The sequence below is a fragment of the Anser brachyrhynchus genome (assembly GCF_964034855.1).
Source record: "Anser brachyrhynchus genome assembly, chromosome: 14".
NCBI lineage: Eukaryota > Metazoa > Chordata > Aves > Anseriformes > Anatidae > Anser > Anser brachyrhynchus.
Window position 1 is genome coordinate 3,368,237 of NC_137709.1, and position 23,771 is coordinate 3,392,007.

The 23,771-nt window shown below is 49.3% G+C and overlaps 1 protein-coding gene across 1 annotated transcript; it reads left to right on the top strand.

Annotated features, from left to right (window-relative positions):
• Window positions 1–153: 153 nt before the first annotated feature.
• Window positions 154–23,552, top strand: PCBD2 (pterin-4 alpha-carbinolamine dehydratase 2). The gene is made up of 4 exons (XM_080555511.1): window positions 154–314; window positions 2,386–2,517; window positions 21,104–21,184; window positions 21,801–23,552. Exons 1-4 carry the CDS (start codon window positions 216–218, stop codon window positions 21,894–21,896), a joined length of 408 nt encoding a protein of 135 aa, XP_080411637.1. The 5' UTR covers window positions 154–215; the 3' UTR covers window positions 21,897–23,552.
• Window positions 23,553–23,771: the final 219 nt, after the last annotated feature.

Below are 23,771 nucleotides of genomic sequence, written 5' to 3' on the forward strand. Positions count from 1 at the left end.
ACAGACTCCCCCCGGTAATCCTCTCCCTCCCTATAAAACCAAACAACGTTGGCACCACAAAACCCCCCTCAGGCCTTCGGGGGAGCCCCTTTTTGGCGACAAATCCCCCCCCCCCCTCCACCCTCGCCCTCCGGTGCCCGGTGCCGTCCCTCCCCGCCGCCCGGCTCCTCCCGCTGGCCGCGCTCGGCGGGGCGGAGGCGGCGGGGCCCGGGGCGATGCCGGGCGGCGGGGCCGGGCTGCGGCTGGCGCTGCTGGGAGCGAGGCGGGCGGCGGCGCTGAGGGGAGCCGCGGCCGGGAGCGGAGCCGCCGCCATGGTGAGGCCGGGCCGGGACCGGGCGCTGCGGGGCCGCGCCGCCATCTCGGGCCGGGCCGGGCCGGGCCGGGCCCCTTCCTCCCTGCGGGGGGTGCCCCCAGGCGGGCGAGGGGCTGCTCCTTTAGCGTAACGACCGCGTGGCTAATTGGACGTGCAAATTAACGCCCTCGTGCCGTAAGCGCTGGCCGCGCGGTGCTGGTTTGCTCTGCGGCTTGCGCGTTTGCGCTGCCCGACCCTTCCGTCTCGCCGAGCCCGGGCCCACCGCGCCCTCACGCGCCGCAGGCGGGCGGCCTTTCCCCGACTCCTGGCTGCGACCGAAGCAGGTGGACGTGGGCACAGCCGGCTCGGACGTGGTCTGAGCTGCCCCAACCGGTGCCCGCCCGGGGCTCTGTCACCCTCGGTCTCCGTATTCGTACTGCGGAGGACGTGAGCGGATTTAGCGCCTCCGCGCCCCTCGGTGTCTGCGTGCCCCAGCGAGGCCGCAGGCGGGCGCCTGAGGTGTCCCCGAGGCCAAGCCGGTGACATCTCCCCGCCAGCCGGGGCACGGCCTTTGTGCTGCCTCCTGCCCGCAGCCCTGCACTTGGCGACCTCAGAAAATCCCACCCCGCGAGGTCTCCGCGACGAGCTGCGGGTTTCGCCTCTTGCCCCAGAACAGCTCTGGTGAAACGCGGGCCGAGCTTCGGCGATCCTCGCGTGTGCTGGAGGGCGGCGCGAGGGATTCATGCCCGCGCCTGCCGCTGCGGCGACAACACGTTGAGCATTTGTGCTTTTACAAACCCAAAGCTAAATTTGGAGCAAAAAGAGCCTGAATGGGTTCAGTGGGGTGTGTAAAACCCGCCCATTGGGAAGGAGGTGCCCCACCGAGCGCAGACAGTTGCAGTGATGCTGCCACCGCGTATCTTTGTCCCGAGTTATTGGTGAAAATGTTGCTCTTCGGCCATTGCAGAGGTTTCAACTATTTTCTCCGTGCTGTTACCTCCCACGAAGCGCCACTTGCTAACGGAGCTCGAGCTTCCAGCCTTGCTCGGGCGGCGTTAATTGCGCTGATTTCGGCGCTGCTCAGGCTCACAGCACCACCTGGTGGCCCGGGGGGCTGCCGCTGGGACCCGCGGCGGCTCCGAGCGGCGGGGCCCCGGGGGTGTCCTTGGGGGTGCCGGCGCTGAGCCGCGCTGCGACCCCCGGCGCATCGCCCGGAGCTGCTGGGGGCCGCGGGCTGAAGCCCTCTGAACGCTGCTCCGGCGCGGGGCATCCTCCCCTTCCAGCCTCGCCTCGTAGCGGGAGCCTGGGACCCGGCTGTGCCAAAGTCTAGTTCTCCACTCGTACGCTTGGCCTTCTCCGTGTCCCAGTGGCTTCAGGAGGGCTCCTTTTGTCTAAAATAAGGCATACCTGAAAAAACACGCTCTGCAGAATCCTGTGCTTGTACCATGAGCTTGTAACTTGTTGTATTATCACTTGTATTTCTTTTCGGCGTTAGTTAAGAAGCGCTCTATTGCTTTTAGTATTAACACCGCGCTTGCTATTTTTAAATCTATTCCTGCTTTTCTAGGAATAACGAAGTACAAGTTGTGTATACTACCTATTGTTGTTGTTTCTGTCTTTTAAAATCCGTATATTCCCCTGATACACCCTTTAGCCTTGTAATTGTACATTTAGCGCATCATGTGAATAATCTCTTATTTATATGGCAAAGTGGAATAGTAGAAAATTAATTAAAGTGCTACAGCGTCTGGATCATTCAGGTGAATGAGGTATTGGGCACAGGTATGCTGCTGTCTGTGTTCATTGCCATAAACCAGCCCGATGCTCTTGTCTAGTTTGTACAAAAGCGTTTATCCAAACTTAGCTGACCAAACAGAAGCGGTGCTTCTCGGTGTTACAAGTTACATGAGTTAGGCTGCTCTCTGAAATTACAAAAAGTAACACACAGTACAGTGAATTTTCCACCTCTTGCGTCTTAAACGTGTACTTCTCTACAATACATTATGGTCATTTCATCATGCGGTTTTCTTATTGTTGTATAAAGGAACCTCGGTCTCACTAGTGTAATGGGTTTTATTTTTTTTCCTTAATAGTCTTCGCAGTCCCACTGGCTGACAACAGAGGAGAGGAACCAAGTTTTACTGGATCTCAAAGCTTCAGGCTGGTCTGAGTTAGGCGAAAGAGATGCCATCTACAAAGAATTCAACTTCAAAAATTTTAATCAGGTAATTATTGTTATATACCACTTTTAATATAAAGGCGATATAATTGCTTTAATTTCCATATGATCCTGGTGGGAAAATATTTGTATTCAGAAGGCTGGGAGTATCTTGCTAGGGCCAACCCTGTTGGGTTTGCCTCAGTGAATTGTTCTCTGATTCCAATCTCATTAGGTGGAGTAAATTAAATCCATTTTGTAGTTGTTAAGTAGATTTATTATTCTAAAATTGTAATTTTTTGATTATAATATTAGGGCCAAGGTCAGGGTCGGTACTATGGGATTAGGCAAATAATATTTAGTCCTGATTTTTTTTTCATTACTAGCACTCCTGAATTAATGCTAGAAATATGTAAACGTTGAATAGTGGAGTTTTTTTTTTGTGCGGAAAAACTGAGAAAAATGGGTAAATATAAGAATACAAACTTTTGGGAAACGAGGTGGGAAAAACATTTCACCTTCTAAGCAGGAAGCCAGAAGTCTGATACATATTCTTGAATGAATTGTTGGAGCTGATCTCGCAATGTCTTCAGCGCAGCAGATTCCTGGTCAGACCCTGCCGGGTTTGTATTTGAAGTGCGAGTCCTGACCATTTTTCAAATCACAAGAACGTGTCTGTGACATCGGTTACAAGCTTTCTTTGGAAATACTGAATTTTGCTTGAGATTTGTGGTCAGCTGCATTCTACTTACTTAATATTCCCCCTCACCCCATTTATTTTGAGGAATTGTGAATTTGCTTAAAAAGGTGCTGCTCCAGGAGCTGGAGTTAACTGCATTAAATGTCTGCGTGGCATTTTCTTGCTGCGGTCTGAATTTCTGAGTTTGTACAGAAAAGTGCATCTTTGTCAATTTCACCAAAACTAGAATTAAGGAAAATATTTATCTACACCTTTGATGTAGCTAGCCTTTTTAGTTGGGTTTAAGGTCCGATTTAAGGAGACATTGCCAAAAGGTGAACATTTATAGCGCACTGCTTTGCATGCTGAATCTTTTGAAAGCCTGCTCTAAGGTGTGTGAATGCCGCCGGTGCTTTTCCACTCGGATCTGTTGTGTAAATTCAGTCTTTTTCTTCCGGGCAAAGTCGCAGAGAGTTACAATATGTTAACGTTTTATTTGTAGGACATGATGGCAGTGACAAAAGGCTGATTTTGTTACAATAACAGAAAACAGCAAGAGTGTGGAAGGGATGGAGGACAATCCCCACTCCGTTTTATTTCTGAGAGCGCAGCGAGCGCTTCCTCGGGTGGGAGAGGACACGCAGGGTTTTCTTAGGGCGATTGCTCTCAGAGGTGGCTCTTTTCTCCCCCATGGGAAGGACGTAGCCAGCTCCAGGCTTCAGGCCGTGCGTTCGTCTGTGTACAGCGACCGAGTGAGATCTGTTCATTTACGTGGCGCTGCCTAAACCCAGACCAAGGTTTTTGGGAAATCCCAGTGAGCTGGATAAACCATGATTTGTAACGCTGGCTCTGTTTGTGCTGTTTCAGGCAGTAGTTGTCATGGTTTGGGAAGCTCAGCAGCAGAGAGCAGGTGGGAGCAGAGCTCCTGGGCTGCTCAGAGCAGGGCGAAGGAAAACGAGAGAACAACGGCAGGGAAACACGGCCCAGGAGCAGGACCGTGCTGGTCGGTGAGCACGGACAGAGCCCTGGGCACATTTGTCCTGGATCGCACTTCAGTCCTGAGGTTTAATAGTAGAACAAATAAAACCGTATCAGCTAATTCATGAGGCAACGCAGATGGGGAAGTCCATGAGAGGGAGCTCACATGAAACCTTGGGGAGGTGCAAAGGCAGCTCAAGGAGCTGGAACCACCAGGAGGAGGACAGCGCGCTTGACACGATGAGATAGACCTGGCAATGCAGAGTGGGGGTTTTAGCCTTTGGGACTCAAATATTCATGAAACGCCGTCCCTGCCAGCGCACGGTCAAAGTCTGTTGGTTCAGTGCAACCAGAGAGAGTTTTACTCCAAACTTAATGAAAAGTATTTTTGCACGCTGTAAGTAAAGAAATCGGTTTGATCGGATGGACTCAGGCAGCGTGCCAATGGACAGGTCAAGAGACAAGGCAGGGGGGCCCACCAGCAGATATCTAGAAAACCCACTGCTTCAGGAAAAATCTAAAAAGTTGTGTTTTTTGAGTGTACAGATTTATCTTACGAAATAGGGAGATATTCATAGGTCTTCCTAACTTGAAGACTGATGAAGCGTATGCCAGCGTAGGAAATTGCGTGTACTTACTCAAAGGGTAAATTAAGAAGTATACATTTATACTTCCAACGTGTGTCAGCTTACAAATGGTACTCCAAAAAAAATTGCTGCTTGAACTGCCTGGAAGGTGTTGGTGCAGCCCGCGTGCCGTTCCTGGTTTCCCTTGGCAGACGTCGTGCCGGGGCTGTCGGAGCCCACCTGGGCTTTCTGCTGGGGGGGCAAACCAGAGGGCAGGTCCTCTGTGTGCCTCCAGTTAGGATCGAGGCTTTTAGGTGCAACTCCTTTTATTCCCGGGAGTACGTTTTCTGTTTACAATATTTAAAGTATGAGTATTCAGTAGACGTCAGAGCACTGAGAAATATTATTTCCTCAGTGGTCTTCCTTCTGCTCTTTGCAGATGGCATAAAATCAGGTGTGTAAAAAACCGAGTAGTGGAGCTGACATGAAAGGTATTTCAGATTTATGCTTTGCAGATGATATTGGTATGATTAATGTATTCATTGCTTTTTTTATTGCTTCTCACAGATAGTGTTCATGATGCATGGAAAATTCTGTGGCTTTAAAATCTATGCCAGGTTTACAAAGTCTGTGTATGTCAACAGATGTTAAGAATATAAACACAACTTTTATTATAAAGTCGTGCAAATGTGTAGACATGAACTTGGTTTATGTATATTATTTTCAGCATGAGAATGAAATGAAACTTCTGTGAAACAAGAGTTATTTAGATTCCTGAAGCTTTCAGGCTGAGATTAGCTTGGTTAAAAGCGATCAGAAATGGGCTGCCTCTTTAACAACTGACAAGCTAATGACACTTCTGGCTTATGGAATTATTTTGTAACGCAGAGCTTGAAACTGCTGATGCTGTTGGTTAGTCTGAAGATACATTTTCATGAAAACGGGCTTTGGAGACACAATTCCCTGAAACGAGCTGGAAAGCGGCCTGAAGCCCCCGCTGGAAGCTGTTTGTGAGCTGTGTGCTGTGGATGCCCAGCGTGCGCTGGTCCTGGGGGGAGCGGGGCTGGATCCTGCCCGGGGAGAAGGGGCTGGTGCCCGCTGGGGCTCCTTCCTGGGCACGGCGGGTTCCTCTCCCACCGTGGTGGTGCTGCTGCTCGTGTCCCCGTGTCCCCTCCCCGTCCCCTGCAGCTTGCCCCTGAAGCACCGTCGCGTATCCAGACAAGATTTTCTGCATCCTCCCCGAAGACCCGTGTTCTGTCTTCCTTTAGTGTGAGGTAGGCTTGTGGTGGGTACGTGCTCTAAGCCTGTAGAAAATACAGAATGTACTGGGTAGAGGGAAGAAATACAAACACAGCTCAGCTGTAGAGGAGAGCTGCGCTGGCCGTATCGATGTGCCCGTTCCGCCTTGCCCACGCATCGCTTCTTGGTTTTCCTCTGCTGTTCCTGTTCTCTCTTGTAGGAGGGAGAATCCGGCTGCTGAATTGTGTTGCAGGGAGCAGTTGTGGGGAGAAAGGAAGAGCAGAAGAAGTTGCCAAGGCTTTGGGGGGCTCTTAGTGCCATCAGGAGGGCGTGCTGTAGAGCCTGCACGTACCTGGGTGATGGAAACAAAATGTTCACCTTCCAGCTGTAGGGTGAGCCCTCCGCAGCATTCAGAATCGGGACAGAAGCGTAACCAACTCCGGTGGTGCTGCTGGGATCCCAGACAAGAAACTGCAGAAACCTTAGGGCTAAATGTTAAGAGGTGGTCACCGAGGGAGGGTGGCGTGCTGCAGACCTCAGAGTCCTGGTCTGGATCTCAGGAGTTTCCGCGAGTGTTCCCGGTATGTCAGTCCAGAACGCTTTGGGAGGGGTGATCACGCAAAGGGGACAGACCTTGCTTAAAACCCGGAATCGCTGAAAATGCCATGCCTTCCTGCTTGCGCAAAGCGCGCCTAGAAGTAATGCAAAAGTTCTGTTGAAAGTCTCCGCGTGGCTCGGTCGCTTTGCACGCAGCCAGTCGTTTCTTTTCCTCAGCACTCCCAATAAGTTCCTTGCACGGTTTCTGCGGGCAGCGGTGATGCCTGCGGAGCAAGGAAACCGCTCTGGGAGCAGTGAAACGGCTGAGACCTGGGTTTCGAGGGATTTGTCCTCCCGGCCTGTCTCCTCCATGGCTTTTGCCCCAGCTGCGTGATACCTCCAGCTCCCCTCGCCCATACGTCCCCAGCTCCGTCTCTGCGGCAGGTTCGGGTCCCTCGTCCCACTGCTCATTTTCGCCAGACCCGCAGGAACATCGCAACGTCGGGACTTCCATGGCTCTTGTCAAATTTGGCTGGATTTGGCTGGAGGGCTTAAGGGGCAACTGCCTGTGTGATTGCATTTCCTTAGGTAATCACGCCAAAGCAGAAAACGCAGTTAGGAAATTACGAAGGTGGGCATGTTTGCTGATGGCCAGGTTCAGTATTTACAGCTGCTTTCTTTTACTGGGTAAGTTTTTAATTAAGTGTTTTTTTTTTTTTCCTAAATTTCACATAGGAAGTCTCTGTAAGACCTCTAATGTCATTTTATAAAATGACAGGAAATCAAACGTTCTAAGACTTTTTAGGGTTATTTTAAATGTGTTTTCTGTTTTGGGGATGCAGGACGCAGGTGAAGGATGAGCCTGAGTGGAGATGACAGTGAGGAAACGCTTTGGAGGATGGCTCGGGGAGGGCGGAAGCATGTGTTTTGTTGCAGTTGGGGAGTCTTGTGTTTTAAGAGCTTACTTAGAGATGCGCTAAAAATCTAGAGCTGTTAAATAAATTATTATTCGCACTTTGCATGTCCTGTCCAGCTTTGCCAGCTCTCTAGCAGGAATCGGTGCTGTGCCCGTGCTCCAGCTGGAACTGTGCTGATACTTCCCTTTTCTCCTCCGGCACATTGCTTTGTCCTCTGTGTTGATCAAAGGTATTGGAAAATTTGTTTTTATATATGTAGGCAGTGGATTTCATTGCTGCTTTATGGACATAATCTTTTGGCTGTTTGGCTGAAATATGTCCACGCCTTTTACGTATTAAAACATAATAGCCTTTAACCTACAGTCTGCAGAGTTAAAATGAATTTTATGTAAAATATTCGGTTGTGGGCCACATCTCCAGCTTTTTATATGCCACAGTGGTCTTGTTTTTTTTTTTCTTCTCCATTGTCTGATAGTGAGGTCATTTTCAGTCCTCTGAGAAATTTTATTCCCAGCCAGATGCGGGCCATATATTAAAAGTAGCACCTGTGGCTAATATCACAGCAGCTTACCATAAATTTACATGGTAACTAGGATTATATCTGTCAAGACTGTTAAAAAATGTCTAGATTTAATTTGATTTCCAGTATTGAAGGAGCTCTCCAACATTTTGCTTCATAACTGTATTTTAAAAGTTAAAATCACTCCATTGTTAAGTTTTATAGCACTCCCAGTGCCCATTAAGTTGATTTGTTAAATGGAGGTCAGAATAAAGCAAGTTGGCTACATTAGGATCGGAAACCAACCCATTTGCGACAAATTTAGTCCTCGGGTGTGAATCTTCTCAAAGCCTGGGCACTGATTGGTTTCAGGTGTGGCTCATGTCGGTTGTGTTTAGCCTCAAGGAGCGAGCAGCCTGCAGAGCTGCCCCTTCTCATCAGCTTTGGCAATCAAAGGACGAGCCCCTTTTCATTTGTTTGGGCGGGGGGAATGTGCTATTTTTCATGTAGTATTTGTCTGCTTGCTCCCTCTGCTAGAGTTCTGCGTTAGGTTGCCTGTTGAATGAAAATAATCGATTTTTTTTTTTTATCCGCCTAGGTAGGTGCTGTTTTTCATATACTCCTTCCTAAACCGCTTCATTTTCCATTATCCTTTGAGTCCTCTCCCATATGCCATGATTTGTGCACCTGCAAAGTTATGAAAGTATTTCTTTTGGTAGTTACGTTGTTCGCTGACTTCCCTGCGTTTATGAATACAATAACTGATTTGCAATAAATCAGGATTATTTACGAGTGGCTTTACAGAGTCGAGAAAATCTTCGTATCTGAAAATAATGAATTTCTGGCGTATCTGCCTGCTGACATTTTCCTTTATTGGAAACCGATAGCGAAATTCTTGGGACTGGCAAAGGTTAACCTGTGGGCTAACCCAGCGTGAGCGGGCTGGCGTCTTGGAACAGAGCGTGGTAAGTGCAGGGTATTGCTGGAGGGTCGCTCCTTCCTGGAGCTGCAGCTTGTGGGCCGAGGGGATAGCACCCAGGGGCAGGCTCCAGCTGCGGGACTGGGACCCCATCCATCCGTCCATCCATCCATCCGTCTGTCCATCCACCCACCCCCTGCACCAGGCTGGGTGCCGTTGCCTGGAGGTGCCGGTCGGGTGGATCATTTGCAAGCTGAACAATCTCCATCCTCAACTTTAAAGGAGGAGGAGGCGCCTGTCAGCGTGTCCTGTTCCCAGTAACACTTGCAGTCAGCCAGCAGCGAGTGTTTTTTCTCCTGATGAGCAATACTGCAAAGCCGCAGCGGTGGAAATATGCTGTTGGGTTGCATCTAGGCAGAAAGTAAATCCTTGGGGCTGGGAGTTGGGAAACACTGGATTTATTTTCATCTCGGGGTACAAAAACATGTGTAAAGTCAGCCTGTGCTCCAGGATATTTTCAGACAAATGTTTTGCACTTGGCAATGTTTTTTCTGTTTTAAATGAAGTTGCCGTAGTGCATCAGCTGCCTCGTATGTCTTTTAAAGTCCTTCTCAATCCAGCCTCCCCTTCCACGCCTGGGTGCTGCTGTATTGCTGTGAGACCTGCTTTGTTTTGGCCCCGATGGCAGCTGCGTGTGTGTCACTCGGGTGCTGCCGTGCCCGATGCCTCGGCTCCCCTCTGAGCAAGGGGGGCTTCTTGGGAGCCATCCCCTCCTTTCGGCCCCTTCACCCAAGTTCTGTAACGTGTTGGGGAGACGCTGCCTGGCTGGGCACGTCCCCTCCTCGGCCAGGGTCCCGGCACGGTGCTGCAAGAACTTGAAGGCTGGGAGCGGGCTGGTGGCCGGGTGCCACCTCCCAGGGTCGCACGAGTGACATCCGCTGATCCTTCGCTAGGACCTACCCGCAATTAGGGGCGCTCGTGTTCCTGACGAGCTAAGTCACGGCTCTCTGGAGACGAAGCCCTTGTTTTATTGCTTATAATCGTCGGGGGCGGTGGCGTTTCGAATCGCCGGGCCTGCCGCGCCCGGCAGACCTGTTGGGTCTTGATTTAAGCGGGCCCTGCCGACATCTGTCCGGCCGACCTCCGGGCTGCTCTCCAGTTGGCTCCGATACAAACGCTTCCCTTAAAAGATGGATTTATTATCACTTTAGTAGAAATTATGACGGCGTTTGCCTGCTGCTTGTTCCAGGCATTAAGCTGAAAGCGCAGATAGGAATTATTTGTCAAAGTGCCTTTTGGGTTTCGCAAGGCTTCTTGTAGATCCGAAGGGGAAGAGATGTTTCTCCCTCCTCTCAGCTGTGCGTTGGGCGCACGGTGATTGTCCCCTCCGTCTGAATTTCGGAATTAAGTGGAAGAAATGTTGGAGCAGCCACACGGGCAGGGCCACTGTGTGCCTGCACCAAAATGCGGCGAGCGTGAGCGGGTTGGTGCTGGTGGCTGGAGCTGGGGCTCCCTCCTGCTACCTGCCCCAGGTCCAGAAGAGGACTCACGTTGCCTCTTCCGAAGAAGATGCTCAGCCAGAATAACGCTTTACCTTTTCTCTTAGGGAAGCCTCGTGTCTCGTAACTCCTCGTGCATTAAAATTTATGTTTACAGGGGTGCTGGAAAGATGCTGATTAAGTGCAAACAGCACATCTCTCCCTCTTGGTTGCTTAACCTTCTGCGTCCCCTTGTTTTGGGGTGATGCCTGGCTACATTTCCAAACCGTAAGTTGCTTTTTGCAGTTTCCCCGCTTGCTCATAGTCTCTCCAAAAAATAGCACGAAGGAAAGACGTGCTTTGGGATGTTACCCTCTGCGACTGTAATTAAAAATGGACTCTGGCTGGCAGAATAATATAAAATAAGTTGGCGGGGCACCTATTTAAAAATTAACCATTACTTGCCAAAAGCACATCAAACCCACTTAGCGGACATCCGTTAATCCGGCGGTTAGCCGTCTCGGGCTTTAATGCACACTGTTTTACACGTTAACGGTTTTGAAGTCGCAGGCCAGCGCTGACCTTTCACATCTGCTGCTCTCACAGTAGGAATCTCCACTCGCTGCTTCCTGTCAGGGCGGATTAGAGTGACGAAGCCCAGCGCTCGTGCTGGCTGCAATTTCGTTTTTGATCAGAATTATTTCTTTCACAAACAATCACATTTGCTAAAATGTTACATCTGCTCTGAAAAGCCACTGGCAGACCCACAGTTTATCAGTGTGATGTGAGTATAATTTTTCATTCGTCTTTCATAAAGCTGTAAACCAGCTTCAAATGGGTTTTGGGGGGGGGAGAACTTCCCGTCCTCCCTTTCCCCTCTCTCTGCTGCCCTTTTTCTTCCTTTAATTTGGTTGGGCTGAAGACGACAAGTCGCGTGCCTTTTGAAGACCGCGGACTGGCGGATGGCTTGGAGGGGCTTGGTGGGGCTGAGCGAAGAGCTCACCCCATGCTGAGTCAGGTTTGGAGCCCTCATTCGTTCATTTCAGGCTCTGGTGTGAGATTTTCCTTGTGCTGCGATGAGAATGGCACGCGGTGTTCACATCCATGTCTGTGTAGGACCAAGGGGTGCCTTGACGGGAGAGGCTTTATTCCGTGGTATGAGTAGTGGGTGCTTGCAGCGAGCAGAAGTACCCCTGGCTTTACGAGCTCATTTCGTTGTGCCGAGGCGTGCTTCTTTTAATGCCCAGTCTAATGGAGAATCGGAGCTGTGCGGGGGGTTTCCGTTCGTGGTGTGCTGATATGAATTTCTGAAGGAAATTTGGTGTTCACTGAAGGGCCAGGAATCAGTATTTGCCTGCTCTTGCGCCCATCTGCCTGTTTCCAGATGCAGGGATGTACAAAATGGGGTGGGTTCCCCAGGGGAACCCTTGGTAAACACACAGCCAGCGGGAGCACCCATGGGTCCTCTCATAACACAGCACCTTGAATGTACCCTGCTGCTTCCAGGAACGTGCTTGGGGCACGGGGAGGGCTGAGGACAGCAGAAAGCGTTAAACACGGGTTGTGTACTTCTATCCAAATTGTTGGCAGTTAGCAATCCTTTTTTTTTTTCAATAATGCAGCTTCACGTAGGTCCCTTTGTCCATTTCTCCACTCCCTGTGCCAGCCGTTCTTCCAGCCAGCGAGTGCAGGAGACGAATGTGCAGGTCGGGGTGCTCGTACGGGCTGCAGAGGCTTCATCGCACCGAGAGCAGCGGGCGCTGTGAGAGAGGAGGCAAACTACCCAACTGCTCCGGGCTGGGAGGGTTTCCCAAAGAGAAACGTGCCGTCTGGGGAGGTGCTTGCTCCTACTCTCCTTTCAAAGCCTCTGTCGCTTCTAGACTTGAAACGTCTGTCTGCAAAATAACGTTTGAATTGTACATCGCCATCTGACTCAGAAGCCTACTGATGCTCACGCAGGGAGGTCTCCTGCTGCGTTCACTGCGCCCACCTGTAATCTACTCTCTCCTACTAAAAGAGGCATACAGGCCCGCAGACTTGCTCCGACAGTACCTGAGGATGTTTTCAGCAGCTCGGCTGGGTAAAATCCCTGAGTAGGCCTGCGGGCAGTGGTTATTTGTGGTATTTCACGGCTTTGGGTCTCTTAGGCTCTGGCTTGGCCAGGAGGGTGGCCAGAAGACCCCTCCAAACTCCTCACACCTCCGTCGTGATTTCTTCTGTCGCATGTGTGAATTATTGACCTTGTCTTTTAAAAAACCAAACCGAAAAAGCTCACAGTATAGTGGTAAGAGGATAGTGAAGGATGATAGGATTGTGAGACCAGCTGCTGCCTTTCTTAATCCATCATAAAGCAATGCCTTTCTTATCACTCTTTGATGTTTTCTTAGGATCATAAATGGCAGAGATTTAAAGGATTATCAGAGGCAGGATATGATTGCCCTTGGATACTCAGCAAAGAATATTTTGTATATTAAACTGGTAGTACGTGTAATCTTGGCCAAAAGACCAAGGAAAATTTGGTCTGAGCGCTTCTTATTGTTATCAGCGGCATATATGGCATGCAAACCTCATTTTCGTGTCTACAGAATGAAATCATCCCTTCGCATACAAGTTAGAAGAAGCATTGGGTAAAAAGAGGAGAGTTTTATTCTGCTATAGCCAGGTCTGTTCCGTCCAAAGAGCGGTGCAATGGGGTAGTGAGCTTCCCTGCTCTTTCGCACCAATTCAGAAAAGTTTTCCAGCGGAGAAAGCACCTGAGCTCTGTACAGGAGGGTTTGGGGACATTGCTGAAGTTGGGGCGTCGCTTATTTGGGTTCTCATTCGCTCTGTTAGAGGACAGCTTTGTGGGATGGGCTGGCACGGCGTGGGCACGGGTGTTTTTCTGCCTCTTGGTGTGCAACAAGAAGCCCCTATGTGAGCGGAGACGTGGCACGGGTCCAGGGGTGGGAATGGAAAAGGTGGGAGCTGGGGGCTGACGGCATCTCGCTGCTAGTTTATTTTTACAGTGTTTGCTGTGACAGCTTCATTCAGCTAGAGTTTTGATTTGCTGGGCCAAACATTTGTTTTAACAAGTAAAATTATCATTGTTCCTTCAGTTGCGCAGCCAAGAGAGTTTATTATTTTAAGTTACTGATTGCTTTAGCAGGTGCTCAGTTAATGGGGGCTTCGCTGTATTATTTAATGTTTATAGGTTGGGTGCAAAAAGCTCATTTAGAAAAATCACGTTTTGTGAAATAGCCATTTTATTTGGTGTAAACCTCCTAAGTGCAACCTTCACATTCCTTGTTTGAGCTGGAGGATTTCTTCCCCGTTCCAGTTCAGTCCTGAAACCTGTGATTATTTTCTGTCTTTTTCCTGTGTTGAGCAAGTAAGAGTGATATTAAGGAGAAGGACAAGTGGAGCTTGTTAAAACTGGGTACGGATCTCTAAAATCTGACCAAACCCAATTTTGAATAAATAAAATAATATTTATGAGGCTATGTTTGCCTAGAGTACTGAAGGAACTGGAACTGCAAAAATAGTTTTAAAAAAGGCATTTATTCAGAATGCTTCCATATAAAGTAATACATCACGAATGCCATGTATGAAAATCCTTGGAATTATATCTGATTTTAGCTGCCGTGGGTTCGACACTGAAGCTGCTACGATGGAATTAATTCAGCGGCGAGTGAAGAAAGTGCCACTAAATCTTTGCTCTTGCTCCCTCCTGTCTTTGATCTGTGTTGACCCTGAGCCAGTTGACTTCCACCTGGAGGCACCCAGCGTTACTGGGACCGGGCGATGCACAGAGCTCAGGGTGAGGATGGGCACCGCGGTGCCGTGATGGGACCGTGGCTGTGACACGCGTGGGGATCAGCCCCGGGCTCTGCCCCTGGGGGACGGCACCTTTCAGGGTGCCCTTGTCCCAGCTCTGGCAGGGATTTTAAATTCAGGACTTCTGCGCATTTTGCAGTAGACTTTACGGGCAACTGTAATCGCTTTTATGCGTCTCCAAGCACACGGTGTGATCTGGCTGTACCGAGCCTCGAACCGTTCGTCCCTCGCAGAAAGAAGTTGTAATGCCGGTTTAAGACACCTCACTTCCACTCCGTCGAGTTTATAAATCTTTTTGGTGGATTAGGTGATTAACTTGGGCGTGAAGTCTGTTCCCTGAATCACTGTGCGTATTATCTGCTTTCTCTTCATGAAACCCAGGTGCAATCACTTACTGTAATAAAAAGGAGAAGGGGAAAAATGATCCCCGGCGCTGCTGGAAAAGTAAAAATGTGACAAGGAAGAGGGGAACAGATGTACCGTTTCGTATCATCTTGTCACCAGTAAGAGAAAAATAGGCCCGAGCTCAGCAGTTAGGAAAACGCTGACATTAGCAAAAGATAAGGCCGGGATTTGTGGGGCGGCTGGCGGGTGAGCACCTCACGCACGCGGCGGACACGAGGGAAGAGTCGAGCCAGGGGAGCAGGTCGGGGCTCTTACACCTTCCCCTGACCCTTTCTCTTCCACTGACTCCCCGTATCCCTCGGCCTCCGCAGAAAATGTGTATTTTTCAGACCGTGTAGAGCCTCGGACGGGGCAGGTTGTGGCTGCACCTGCTTTATGGCCAGCCGCTGGCACTGCCGAGGTCGCTGCCGGGGTTGGAGGAGCATCTCGGCGGAGGAGCATCTCGGCGGAGGAGCATCTCGGCGGAGGAGCATCTCGGCGGAGGAGCATCTCGGCGGAGGAGCATCTCGGCGGAGGAGCATCTCGGCGGAGGAGCATCTCGATGGAGGAGCATCTCGATGGAGGAGCATCTCGATGGAGGAGCATCTCGATGGAGGAGCAGCTCGGCGGAGGAGCAGCTCGGCGGAGGAGCGGCCTGGTTGGAGCATCGCACCACCACACCTGGTCGGGGTCGCACCACGCGGCCGCCAAGCTCCAAGCTCCCCGCGCCGCCGGCGGCTTTCCCGCGGCCAGAATTCCTGAGGCTGCCGTCTGTCATCTCCTGCGGCGCTTGACATTGTACCGGTACCTGCGTGAGCGAACGCCCCTGCTCCGAAAGGCCATGCCTCAGAGCTCCGGCTCTGCTCGCCTCCATTTATTCTTCATGTTCTTCAAATTGGTAAATCATATGACAATAAACAGAAATACCCTCAATGAAGAGAGAAGGGGAAACTGTTGTTTATCTGGTCAGGTGGTTTAGATTAGCAGTGATGCTGGTCTGTATTATGTTACTTTAAATCATAGTGTCCCAACAGGACATAAATTATGAAGATTGTTACAGTATGTTTCATCCAATGTAAGATCAACAAATTGGAATAATTTTTTTATAGGAAAATCAGTGCTTTGGCAAGGTTATTGTTGAAGAATTTAATTTAACTTGAGCTTTGCTTGCATTATTTCTTAATATATAAAAACTATTTGCATAATGTATGAAGTATAAACATTTTTAGAATCAAAGGCAGGAATGCCTTTTCCAAGATTACATAGAGTGGCAAACTACTTAGAATAGATCAGTGTTTGTGCTTTTGCTGTCAAAAATGTTTGATATAGAGCTGGCTAGCTAGTTTCTTCACCGACATAATTGTAAACAAGTGTTGGGAGACAGAACCAGCGTTCTTTGTGGAGCGCAGTGTGAAGGTTTTCACATACGCTGCCGCAGATCTAACGGCGAGCTTGGAGAGCAGTGTTTACAGCCACGATCTGAATATAAATAGGTAACTTTTTTTAGAGAGCAAAGCAAGGTTTCACGTTTGTATAAATGATGTGTGCAGCTAAGCATGGGGGATGTGAGCAGGCAGCTACGGGTTGTAAAAGGGTATTGTAAATGCAGAAAAGTGTAGACAATTAAGTTGGGAATTTTAGGGCTTTTGGTTTTTTTTTTTTTTTAGAGGGGTTTGCTTTTTGCTTTCGTTTTGCTTTGTTTCACACAGCTTCTTTACGAAGGCAGCAGTGGCATCTCAGCACAGGCCAGCATATCTGCGGCGCTCCACTTCCACCCTTTCCCTTATTGGTGTCCTTCAGGGCTATGCTCGCTCTTGTCCCAAATGCCGAGCGGTGCTTGGGCAAAGGGAGGGCTGCCTGCATTCACAAGGTTTTGCTGCTCAAGCTGCTAAAGAGGAGAAAAAACCTTTTCTCCCCGGTTTGCTGGGGGCCGTTGCCCTCCCGGCTCCTGCTGGGGATGGAGGGGATGGGGACAAACGGCCAAAATGTGCTCGCAGCTCCCCCAGGAAGAGATGGGGACGTGGTTTGCCCGGCTCCGGGCAGGCAGGTGAGGGGCAGAAGAGCGGTTCTCCAGGACGTGCTGATGCAGGGCACGTTCCCAGGAAGGGCTGAATCACCCGGAGTTTAGCTGTGGTCTGGGGCTCGGTCTCCTTGTGGTTTGGGGCACGGTCTTGTTGCGTTCTTATGCAGGATGGCGCTGCTCGGAACAATGGTGAAAGGGGGAAGAGCAATGGGAACACGTTGCTCTGGTTCATGTTGTGTGTGAATCCAGGCAGGACGAAAGCCCCGAGGCAAGCCAGTTCCCTGGGGTGGTTCACACAGGCCAGTGGTGCCAGTAGGAACCAGTCCTAGACTGGGCACGTGGCTTTGAGGCTGAATGAATACCTGTCCTCGTGCGCTGCCTTCACCTTCTTAAACATTAGTTAAACATTCTTCCTTGTAAGACAATTTTTGCATATTTATAAGGTGGAAGTATTTCCTAATGGAGCAAATAGAATAAAAACAAAACAAACCATGGGTTCTTCTGGTGAGCACACCACAAAATGTCATGAGATTGAGTTAAAGCCTCGTGACTAGCTAAACATTGCTTACTATAGCTTGCCATCAAAGAGCTTTTCCCTTTTCTCTGCTGACCCATAGCTCGCCAGGAGGTAGTAATGGAAGCTGGCTATGTGAAAGCTTGGGAATGAACCTTAATGATCTGCGTTTATTGTTGTAAGTGTCAAACTGCTGAGGAGAACACGTGCTACGTGCTGTGCGCAGGGATATTTTCTGTTTGGGTGAATGGAAAGCAAATGTGCAAAGAGCAGTCGTCTCTTGCCATGTATGACAGCATCGCCGTAACTTGTTTTATTTATTCGTTTCCCACTGATAAATGGTACAGATGCAGCCCGGATGGGTGGGGAAGGGAAGACAGGTAGCCCTCACACTACGCAAGGTCAAGGTTAATGCTACCTCCAGCGTTATAATGACAGATGGGAGGCAGAAACCTTAATGTACTCGTGATTAGCATATGGTTTCCTTGGCTGAGCGTCTGAAGGATTTAGGAAGCCTGGGTACTCTCTTTGTAGCTCACACATTTTAAAACAAATAAATAAAAAACCTTGTATGGTTACATTGTTGAGCCTTTCGGCTGTTTTTTCTTGAATATCTCCGTTTTCGAGTCAAGTACTGTCAGCTGCTAGCTCTGGAGATGCACTGCGGTAATCTATTACTGGGGACGCGCCGCGCGGTGATATATTAGCACGACACGTCGACCTGCGCCGCTTTGATGTAGAACTCATCAAGATAATGTTGGCAAGCGCCGTACAAAAGCAGCATGCTTAAAAAGTATTAAGATGAATGGATTCCTCGCTTAAGAAGTGTGAGAGGAAGAATAATAGCAGATTAGCTCCGGGATCCCGCGATTCTCCCAGAGCTGTTAAGCGCGGCGCGGCGCAGAGCGTTGGATGGAATTTCATCTTTCCTCCCACCGCTGAGAGCAACGCGGCCAGCTCTGGTTTTCCCATTCTCAGGCAACAGAAGTCGCCTTAAGTCTTATTTGGTGATAGCAGCATGTTTTGTCACTTTCCAGAGCGGTTTGGCCAGCCCTGAAACACCCTTTGACCAAGATGTGACAGATGCATTTTTTTAAAAAAGTTGTGGGTTTTTTGTTTGTTTTGGTTTTTTTTATTAGGTTAACTTGTTCTTCTGAGAGCAGCTCTGATTTTTATCTCATGGAAGCGCCCTGTGGCTGCTAGTGTTTAAAAATAATTTTAGAAGTGATGTTACGACTGAAACACCCGTAGTTTTCTGTTCTTTTATGATGTGAAAAGACATGAAGGAAAGAGACGTACTGCACACCTACGGCATCTCCTTGGCAGTTCGGAGTTGCTTCCCTCCTCGCTCCTGTACTGCTGTTTCTGGCTGGCTGCAGGGATTCTGCTGCCTTCTGGGGCTTTGGTGATGTGGTGAACTTACTTAGGGTAACCTGTGTGTCCGGGTGTTACTTCAGCCAGAATGTCCTAAAAGGATTAGGCTGGAAATACCCACCAAATATACCTGTTACTGAACTATCAGAATAGTTCATAGTAGTTAATACAGCAAAGTCTCTTTAAGTATTTCTTTATGGCTTCTAGAAAATGCACCAATCCTTTCTTGCCCCTCTCTCTTTCTTTTCCAAGGAAAGATCTGAAAAAGTTCCCGTTGGTGGCTGAGGGGCTGCAGAAGTCTGTTGTTAATACAGAGAAGCTCGTGACCACGTTGTGTCTTACCGGTGTAAGCAAAGTACTTGTCCCACTTTCATCAAGCAATGTGTGATGGTCTGATAAATTTTGCCCACCAATGCAGTCTTGACAATGATCTTGCACTGCAGACTGCTTAATAATTTTCATTATTTTTAATTAAAGTTGAAGAAGTGCAGACTCCTGCTCAAATTAAGGTTGGTTGTGTTGCCGGAATGTGGTAATTACTTTAATTGATCACAAGATAGTTTCCTTGATCACCAATTAGACCAAATTACCGATCAAGTTTCAAGACGTGAAGAAATGTCCAAACTGATTTTATGTAATAGTGTTTTCATATCTAATCAAGCCTAAATATCTTTTCCTTCCAGAGCCAATTGTATTTTCTCAAAGAAAGGTTACGGCTCTACAAATACAAAGGTGATTCATAAACAATAGCGTTCCAATTCATTTAATTAGCAGAGGAAGTATTTAGGACCTTAATGGAGATTGCGCTGGTGAAATTGCCCGCTAGAACTGCAGCTCATTTTCTTAGCGGGGAGACACTTGCGTTTTGCGTAGAAATAAAATAAACTGAAATACGAAAAGTAAGTTGCTCGCGGTGGTTCGCAGCGAGGGAGAGCGGCGGGGCACGCACGCGATCCTTTGTGCGTGGCCCCCCACGGATGCCACGTGCCCCGGCTGGGACAGTCGTGGCCGCACGGCAGGAGCATGGCCGTGGAAGCCCTCGCGGTGGCGGGGGGACCCTCGGCAGGGCACGTCGCCTTCACACCAGCACCCACAGCCCCGGGGGAGCGAGGTGAGAGGGGTCTGCTGGCCGGCGAGCTGCACGAAGGAAGGTTGCGGAGCGGCTTTTTCCTTTGCTGTTTGTTTGCACAGAGGCAGCCTAGCTGCAGCGGCATTGCTGTTTTAAACTTCTGCGAACCTTTCTGCATATAGGCTGCCGCAGAAACGTACAGACTGTTGGAAATAACTTTCCCATCAAGACCGCGGGCTCTCTAAAATCATTTAAATAAAATTTGTTTTTGAACTGTTAATGCGTGCGTGTTCCAAATTGTCACTGCCTAGTGCACAACTTCCCGCGTTCTGCTTCAAAGCGTGCTGCCGAAACATTGGAAAATTTTTAAAAGTAATTGTTCACTCCGAGCAAAATTAAACTAAACAAGAGCTTCAAGGGAAGTTAGGTTTCCCGAATTTTGGAATGTTCTTGGGTCAAAGAAAAAAGCTTTTTAATTGCTGACAGTTTGGCGATTTCCAAATGACAAACCTCATTGGAATGATTTTCTCTGATTATAACGTTTGCATTCATTTGACTGGCAAAGCGACTAACAGAGTCATACTTCATCCAGGCACTGATTTTTTTTTTTTTCTTAAAGGTTTTTGTAATTTGTGAGAGGAGAAAAGACTGAAACTATTATCAACCATTATATGTTATTCATTGACCACATGTTTGTTTGAAACGGCCATCGCTTGGTGGAATGTGGGCTATATACATTCTCTTCCATAAATTAGCACTAAAAACCTACCTAAATCAGGTAGGTCTTTGTTGAGATCGTTGTATTATAATGTGAACCAGACTATAACGTGGATGTTACTTATGCTTTGCATGTTAATTGAGGTCCTGAACCCCGATGGATGGAGCACAGCACGAACAAAGCCCATTGACTTGGAGGCGTTCTGCGCACGCACTGAGGCCCTTTGGGCCCCACTGCGTAATTGCATTCTTGATTTACATGGACATTCTCATTTTCTTTATAATGTAGTGATTTGCTCTTAAGCATTTTGGCAAGGGTATGCTATTATTTTCTTCTAGAGCCTGCGATAAAACCTGCATCCTGGGGGAAAGTGCCATGCAGAATATAGGGGCGGAGGATTGGGAAACTTATTTTAACTCACTTAAGGTAAAATATTTTCTCATAAAGCAGAGAGGCAAAGCCACCTGCCACCTCTCTCCCTGCAAGTAAAATAAATAGCAAAAGAGTTATGTGAAAGGACGTGGTTCTGGAAATGGTATCTGTCCGGTGCAGGAGTACTGTGGCGTGGCGCTTAATTAGAAATGGCACGTTGGCAAAGAGGCAGCGAGGGGTGAGGGCTCTCGGGGTGGATGTTTAAAATCACTGTCGGATGCCAAAGGTAAAATCACTGCCCCCACGCAATGGCTTTGAGTCCTGGAGTAAGTAACGTTGAGCAGAGTGATTTAGCGGGACCTGAAGGGGATGATTTTTGGCAGTGCAGAAATGCATCAGTGGCTTGGGAAGGTGAGTTGCTCCCCCAACACGCTCCAGGATGGGGTGCAGTAGTCTGGAGCATCTCCAGCAGCTTTTGAGATCTTGGAGCAAGCCTTGATCAGCTTCTAGAGGAACTTCCATCAGTGTCCTTGCAGGTGGAGGAGGGCTTTCCTCTCTGTTCTTTCTCTCCTAGGCTTTCGGATTTATGACACGAGTCGCTCTACAAGCGGAGAAGATGAATCACCACCCGGAGTGGTTTAATGTCTACAGCAAGGTAACGAACGTGTCCACCAGCCCTAGTCGCCACCACTGCAAATTAAGTAGACCAAAACTCTGGCACGTCCTCGGTGCCTCTTTTGTAGCTTGTATACAATGGAAGGGAGAAGGGAACAGAGAGAGGCTGTGTCTTTTTAAAGGGATTTGAGTCTTTGAAGAGATACTGCGATCGTGGTGCTGAGGTGGCACCAGGAACCCATTTTTTTTTTACAATTGTTTGCTGCCAGCTGCATGGTTCAGAGCTGGCAACTAGTTAACCTGCAACAAACTCAACAATTTTGTCACCTCCAGGTGTAGCAAAACACTTGAGCCGCTGACTCTGCTTGACCCAAGTCCTTCGTGAAACCGATATGTAGAATTTAAACACAAAGAACGAGTTATTTAATCAGACACCTCTCCTTGGGGAAACCCAGGGGTGCTACGCCAGTTTTGGTGGCGTGGAGCTTTAGTCCTCAGGTTCTGCTGAGCCCCTTCACCTACCACCTCCCCTGGGCGATGGGAGCAGTGGGACCCGGCTCGCTCCCTGCACAGCCCCCAGGGCTCTCTGTGAAGCGCTGGCCTTGCTGCCTGCCGGGCTCAGCGTGGCTGTTGTAACACCTCGCTTTTCCTTTCAGGTTCAGATCACCCTCATTTCGCATGACTGCGGTGGGCTGACGAAGAGAGATGTGAAGCTGGCTCAGTTCATTGACAAAGCTGCCGCCTCAGTGTAACACAGGTGTAAAGAGTTTCAGTGCATCATCCGTCTGTATCTTGTGTTTAATTGGTGTTCCTCATTCACTGTGACTCCGATTTCACACCCCCCCTGGGAGGACAAGGGATTTTGTAAAGGGTGGCTTGGCTTCGTTTGCTTTTAAGACCTTTATCTGAGAGACCCCTCGGAATGCCTGCGCTCGTCCTTTTTCATTGCTGGCTCCACGTGAGGATGTAGGGGATAAAACAGCAACGAATTGGGTTAGAACAATCCTTTCCTAGAAAGCAAAAGAAGCTGCAGTGAAAGCTAGCACCCGGCCGCAAGTGTCCACGTTTCCCAACCCCAGGGGAGTTGGGGCTGGTGCCAGCTGCCCCACGAGCGTGCCCCACGCCTCCCACTTCCATTTCTCAATTTGCACACCCCTGTGCTCCGGAGGATGGGACAGGGGCCAGGCGGGGCGTCCCCAGCCTAGCGGCTTTGGCAGGGAAAAGTGACACTGCGTGCCGGGGAGCTGTCCCCTGCCTGAGGTGCGGGGTCCTGCGGTGGAGGAGAAATTCCAGCTCTGGTCCAGCAAACAGCCGCACATCCCGGTGAGCTCCTGGCACCGGGACAATTAAACGAAGTGCACTTAGGTGCTGTGCTGGGTCAGGCCGTGGCCGCGCGTTGCAGGATGGAGCTGTTATTTCTGCTGCAGTGCTCATACCTGCAGGAGAGGAGGGGGAGCTTGGCCGGGCGCCCGCAGCCGCCGGCAGCGGAGGAAGAGGCATTAGCAGGATTCTTGCTAAGCTGGGCTCGGCTGAAGCTATGCTCACCCTCCTTGTAGCTGCAATTACTCACCGAGAGCCTTGCTCCGAGAGCTGCGGATCCCACCGACTAGCTCTAAAATAATTTCTTCCGCGTTTTCAAAGTCTTTGTTTTTATCCCGTGATCCTCGCCGGGACAGATTTCCCTGCCAGCAGGGAGATTTCAGCCCGCCGAAGGGCTGCGGCAGGGCCTCCCTCGTGCTGCAGCCTGCACCCGCGTGCCCCGCGAGCCCCTCGGGGCGCAGCCGCCAGCAGAGTGACACCTGTGAAATGCCCAGCACATAGCTAGAGGGGCACCGAAGGCAAGCTTACGAACTGCTGAGGAATGAGATGCATACCGAAGGGGCAGTCGCTGCCAAAATCTATATCGGGCGCGTGTGCGAAGTGTGTGGTCTCTCAGCTATTCGGGATGCAGAATGCCAATAGCTGACCCGCAGATAGCCGCGTCGGTAAAATAAGAAAGGTGTTTTTTGTTAATCCTTAGCGAGCATACTGCCACACGCTAATTGTTAGCGGGAAGCGAAATGGAAAAGGTGGGGATTTACTGTCGCTGACCATACTTGGGATATCAAGTCCGAGAGAAACCCAAACTCAGGCTGCGTGCTCAAATGTTCCTTGCTCCGACGTGCCTTTCCCCGCTGAAGCGGCGGATTTCCCTGATATGGTTTGAAATCGGTCACTGTTGTGAGGAATGAATGCAATTAAAACAAACAATCAGGCTGGGATGTCTCCTGTTACTGGTGGGGAAACGAAACGAGCTTCACCCAACGTTTTGACAATGTCTCTAATGAACTGTGAAAACTCTGTTGTTAGAAATTGATATATAATGCAAACGCTTTGAACAAAACCAATAAAATCAAATTCCTCCTTTGTAATTTGTTTCTTTATTATTATACATATGTGACAAAGCTGTTTAGTTTTAAGATAAATAATATTTAGTTACTGGGAGGTCTTTGGTTTAGAATATTGATATTTATTTACATACTCCGAGGAGAAAATCCCCCCCGACTAGTTTTCCCCTGAGCGCTGCACTGTCTCGCTGTGGCACAGGGCTGTGCAGCCCATGTGTTCTGCGGCTCCCAGCCTGGTGA

Bases quoted from the DNA above. Each gene is read 5' to 3' on its own strand.
- PCBD2 (XM_080555511.1), top strand. From the start codon at position 216: ATGCCGGGCGGCGGGGCCGGGCTGCGGCTGGCGCTGCTGGGAGCGAGG. The intron at 315-2,385 runs GTGAGGCCGGGC...TTTCCTTAATAG, and splicing joins GGAGCGGAGCCGCCGCCATG to TCTTCGCAGTCCCACTGGCT. The intron at 2,518-21,103 runs GTAATTATTGTT...TTTCTCTCCTAG, and splicing joins ACTTCAAAAATTTTAATCAG to GCTTTCGGATTTATGACACG.